Genomic DNA, 5,048 nt, shown 5'->3' on the forward strand with positions numbered 1-5,048 from the left:
GCTTGTTCTTTGCTCTGCCCGGGGCCTACCTACCTACCCCAACTCTCGTACCCTCTCTGTCACCACACCCTTCTTTAATCCCTGGTCCAGGGTTTGGAGTACCTGGAACTTGGTCCAGCAGCTGGGGCTGCAGAATTGGTAGACTGTGCGATCAACCTTGTTGTAGTAACAGGGGTCAGAGAGGCTGCGGCGGCAGAAGCTGCAGGGTCGGGGAGGGCCTGGGGCACAGAGAGAAAGGGAGAGGGAAAGCAAGAGACAGAGAGACAGAGAGAGACAGAGAGAGAGACAGAGAGAGAGAGGCAGAGAGAGAGAGAGAGAGTACACAGAAGGTGTAAGGCAGTGCAGAGATGGAACAGGAAACCCACGGGAAGATGGGAAGACGTGGCTGGGGCTGAGGTCGGGCGGCAGGGATTACTTTAGAAGAGGGGAGTACGGGAGGTAGAAGGAAGGCCAGCAGGGGTCTCAGAGAAGAGGGCTTTGCACCTACCAGCGAGCCCTGCCTGCTTCACTTTGTAAGAGGTGGTACAGCACAGGGAACAGAACAGGCTGGTCTTGCCATTACGATCCACATGTGATAGCATCTCAAAGTTCTTACACAGGGTCTTGCACCAGACACAGGGGTACACACGTGTGTTTTTCTGTGAGGATGGGGAAGGAGAGGCTGAGGCTGGATTTGTCCCTTCACTTTTATTTGTTAAATTTTTTAAAACATGAAAGATTTCAGGCAATACAAAAAAAGTATAGATGATGATATAACAAAGACCTGTGTATCCACCAGCCAGCTTCAAAAATAAAACATAACAGATACAATTGAAACCCCCTTTATTCGTTTTATTCCTCCCGACCCTCGACCCCGTCAGGCACCTTTATTCGTCACCCGGGAACCGCACCCCCTTCCACAGCCCTCTAACGCACTACTCCCTCGGCCCCACCTTCTTGTATGCCCCCAAGCAGGTTGTGTTGCAGAACCGCTTTTGTTGGCCCTCGTGGAAGAGGAGCTCAGGGCCAGGGCTCCCGGTCTTGGTGTAGATGTAAGCCCCGCACTGGTCACAACAGTTGGTTTTCAGTCCCTTGTTGGCCCGGAATTTGGAGAAGCAAGAATCACTGCAGAGCCGGTGCACCACGCTGCCGTTGCTGACCTCGTGCAGGACCTGCCGTGTACGCACACACACACCCTGAGCCAGGGCCTGGGCACCACCACCCACCCCGGAGCAAGGGCAGCCCGCCCCGCCTCACCCTAGACCTTCACAGCGGACAGTGGGCCCGGGGACCCCCCAACCTGCACATCGGGCTGCCGACTTGATGGTGAGGTCCCGGGAGGCAAGGAAGGCCGGCTGCATACATCCTGGAGAAGCTCTATCCTTGAATACGCTCCCTCACGATGGCTGCCTCTCCTCCCCACTCCCCTCTTCCACAGGGCCTGGCCCCTGCGGCCCCAGGAGTGCAGGGGCAGCTCAGGGCTGGCCAGGCTCTGCCAATCTGGCCCCCCTCGAGCTTCCTCACCTCTCCGGTCTTCTGGCATATGCTGCAGCGAGTGGCATCAGCGGGATCCCCGGACTGGGGGATTGGGCGCTGCTGCTGGGCCTCGTACAGGGAGAGACAGACGGATGTGCAGAACTCATGGAAGGAGCCTCCTGAACCAGTCTGGGCCACAACCGAGTCCTTGGTGTTCCAGATCTCCCTGGAGGGGGAGAACGGGTATGGATATTCACTTGGCACCACTCTCTCCTTTCACCAGCTCCCACCCCTCTTTGGGGACCAATGACCACGCCCCCCCCCACTACTCTTACTCTCCTCGGGCCCCCTCCCTCACCTGCCTCACTCCCAGTTCTGCTCCGCTAGGTTCTTGCCAACATAGTCTCTGTCTCAGCCCTTGTTCCCGGCTTGCTCCCTGCCCTCCCCTCCCCGCACCTGGGGACCTTCACGTACTTCTTGCAGAAGGTACAGGTCTTTTTGCCGGAAGGCTTCTTAGAGAAAGTGGTGAGACAGGATGAAGAGCAGAAAAGCTGAGGCAGCCCCTTGCGCTGGTAGGCAGTCTGCCCCTTCTGCAGCGGTGTCCGGCAATGTGCACAGGTCATCTTGGTGCCTACCGCAGAGCGCCCAGCCCTTTGGGCCACGCTTGAGCGTAGGGACATGCGAGGGGACCGCCGGGGCCGGAATGGCACAAAGTCCTCATCGTTGGGGTCATCTACCATGGCATCAGAATCTTCATCTGACACTGGAACTGAGGAAGTGGGGAGGGGGCAGTGAGCAGAGGCTACGGGACTGGGTCTTTAGCCCTCCTCTGAACTCAGAGTTAGCTCAGCGGATACTGGACCCCCAGGGGCTCCCCATCCCCCTAGTTCCTGCCTTTCCACCCCCACCCCCATTACACTGGCATCTTAAGCCACTGGTGTCACTCTCCCTTAAGTCACTCCATAATCTCCTAGGGAGGGCGCGGGAGGGCTCCAAGTGAGAAGACTCAGGACAGGGATGGCACAGCTGAAACAGGAAACTCCATTCTCACTGCTGTTGTTTTCAATTTCCCCTACTGCCCCTGGTTCCCATGCCAACCCACAGCACAGACAGGCACTTCGCACTCTGCAGGGCGCAGCACTCCAGGAGCCAGGAGATCCATGGCCCCCCACGTCCCACTCGGTCACACTTCCTCAAGCCCTACTCACTGCTCTCAGTGGAGTCCACAACCTCAGGTTTGGGAGGCTCTACTCTTCTAACGCGCTCGCTTCTCTTCTGTACCTTGGAAACATGGGAGGGGAGGAAAGCTGACACCAGGGGCAGGCTAAAGGGCCTGCTGCACTAGTGCAGGGTTGGGGGGGCATACAGAGATGGGAGGGGGAAGGGAGAATAGGGACCCTCGGCCCAGCCCTTAGGAGGAGAGAAGAAAAGGAGGCTGGACTTTCTCCTTAAGAAGCAGGAGACACAAGAGCTCCCTCCCTCCTCCTGACTCTCCTCACACACACCCTCCACAGAACAACATCTGGGAGGAAAATGAAGGGTCTGTCCTTCCCGGAGCTATAGGGGGACCAGACTCCCTCCGATCCCCTCCCCCCTCACCCTCTCAGGCGGCTTCTCACTCGCCTTCCCAGTCAGGCCATCTCCTGCAAAGGAAGCAGAAAACAGCCTAAATCTTGAGCTTGCCCTCACCGCCCCCTCCCTGGCCCAACCTCCGCCTCCATTCCTGGGGAAGGACTTACTCAAAACTGAAAGGGAAAACTCAAGTGCCTGTGGCTTCTTGGGGCCCCTCTCAGGGTTACCTCGAGCTCTGCTCTAAGGGGGGCAGCTATTCTCCTTTAAAAAAAAAAATCCTAGCCTTCCCACCAGCCTTCTGTCCCAATCACTGGGAGTTAAGGAAACACAGGTAACACACGCCTTTCACCAGAAGACCTACAGTTCACTAACAAATGCAACCACCCAAAGGTAGCAAGGGGAAAAGGAAGCATTAACATGTGGATAGGTTCCCCTGGACTCAGGTGGTTATATAAGCCCCAAGACCCTGGTCACAACCTGGGAGAGGCAGAACAGGGGAGAAAGGAGAGCCTCTCAAGCCCAGGCTGTCCCTCCCCTATCAGAGACACAATTCCAGGCCCTGCGTATCTACCATTCCCCTGAAATCACTATGCTGTTGGTGGCTCCAGGACCCAGTTATCATTCATCAACCCCAGAAACCCCACTCTCTTCTGGAACAAAACAGCTGGAAAGATCTTAGCGCCAAGAAGCCTGGCGTCCTCTCCAAATTCTGAAGGAAGGACCCTGGCACCAACAGCCCACTGGGGTAAGAAAAAGGGAACCTCTCCCAACAAATCCACTCTTCCCAACCCACTCCCTGAAACCTCGCCCCTATTCCTCTCCCGCAGCCACTGAGCTGCCTCCCTACCCCTACTTTCCTTCATCTTCGCCACACCCCCCCAACTCCTCCCTTCCAAACTCCCAACTCCTCTATACATCTCCCTACTCTCATCTCTCCACCCTCCTCCTCCTCCTCCTCCCCCCCCACATCTTCCCCAAACACACAACCACCCCTCCTTACCCCTACCCTCTCGCCATCCTGGATTCTCCAGCTTATTAGGCAACCTACCTGGCAAGGAAGGGTGTGCAGGAGGGCTAGGGCCCCCAGGTTTGCTCTGAGAACTGTTGATTCCATCCCCCAGAGTCTCTCCCACTGAAGGGCTGGGGGGACCATTTGGGCTCTGTGGCTGCCCTTGGGGAAGCTCCTCCTCCTGCCCAGGGGAGCCCCTTCTCCCTGTAGCTATGTTGGTGGTCTCCTCCTCTTCAATATGGGGGGACTGCAGTGTTATCGGTGAATCTGGAGCCAACGGCTCTAGTAGCCCCTCTGGTGAAGAGGGATTTGCCCCAGCCCCTGGCTCAGGAGGTACCACCTCAGGGGTCTGGCCCCCTGGTCCAGGCTCTAGGGTCTGATCTCCTGCATCCCATGCAAGGGTCCCCTCAGGACCATGGTCCACCTCCGGGGGGGAGGGGGCTTTATAGAGCAGCCCCCCCAGCCCCAGCAGCTCAGTGGCTCCATCCAGGACTCCAGGGTCTTTTTCCAGGCCAGCAGGGGTATCAAGCAGGTCCAGGGCTCCTGAGGATGGAGAAGGGCCAGGGGGTGCCCATCCTCGAGTTGGGGCAGTCTGAGATTCCAGTAGGTCCTCTCCAAATTCCATGTCTACTGGAAGGTCTCCAGCCAGGGGCTTCTCTGGCAGGGTCAATGGGTCAAACGGACTGGGGAAATCACTGGGGTCCATGAGGATGACTGGATATGGGCTGTAGATTAGGGGTAGAAGAGGGGCAGAAGAGGTGGTCTTCGCCAGAATTCCTTCTTATATAGGTTCTGGGACACACCCCATCATCCACTTGGATTTCTCTTGAACAGCCCCCACCACAACCGACAAGCATTTCCACCGGCTTTAGTCCGAATGACCACTCCCCCCCAGTACAGCGCCCCCTGTGGGGAGAGGCGTTCCCCGCCCTGGCCCTGTGCCCACACTCGCCAGGCAGTCCGTCGTTCCACCCTCCCGCCTGCCCCCGCCACCCCACTGCAACTCCCAGTT

General features: G+C 57.6%; 1 protein-coding gene across 3 annotated transcripts in view; it reads right to left on the reverse strand.

Moving 5' to 3' along the window:
* Positions 1-5,048, reverse strand: part of ZMYM3 (zinc finger MYM-type containing 3) — an 18,533-nt gene that overhangs the window by 12,471 nt on the left and 1,014 nt on the right. For 2 of the 3 annotated variants that reach the window (XM_011237043.3, XM_011237042.3), the window contains exons 2-9: positions 4,076-4,761; positions 3,055-3,098; positions 2,664-2,736; positions 1,930-2,224; positions 1,504-1,681; positions 933-1,151; positions 488-638; positions 103-218 (exon numbers count right to left, since the gene is read on the reverse strand). In XM_011237043.3, the coding sequence (XP_011235345.1) occupies positions 103-218; positions 488-638; positions 933-1,151; positions 1,504-1,681; positions 1,930-2,224; positions 2,664-2,736; positions 3,055-3,098; positions 4,076-4,742 (1,743 nt within the window). In that variant the 5' untranslated portion in view covers positions 4,743-4,761. The remainder of the gene's footprint in view (positions 1-102; positions 219-487; positions 639-932; positions 1,152-1,503; positions 1,682-1,929; positions 2,225-2,663; positions 2,737-3,054; positions 3,099-4,075; positions 4,762-5,048) is intronic. The other variant, XM_002929052.4, reaches the window with a different exon arrangement.

Source organism: Ailuropoda melanoleuca, chromosome X, assembly GCF_002007445.2.
Source record: "Ailuropoda melanoleuca isolate Jingjing chromosome X, ASM200744v2, whole genome shotgun sequence".
NCBI lineage: Eukaryota > Metazoa > Chordata > Mammalia > Carnivora > Ursidae > Ailuropoda > Ailuropoda melanoleuca.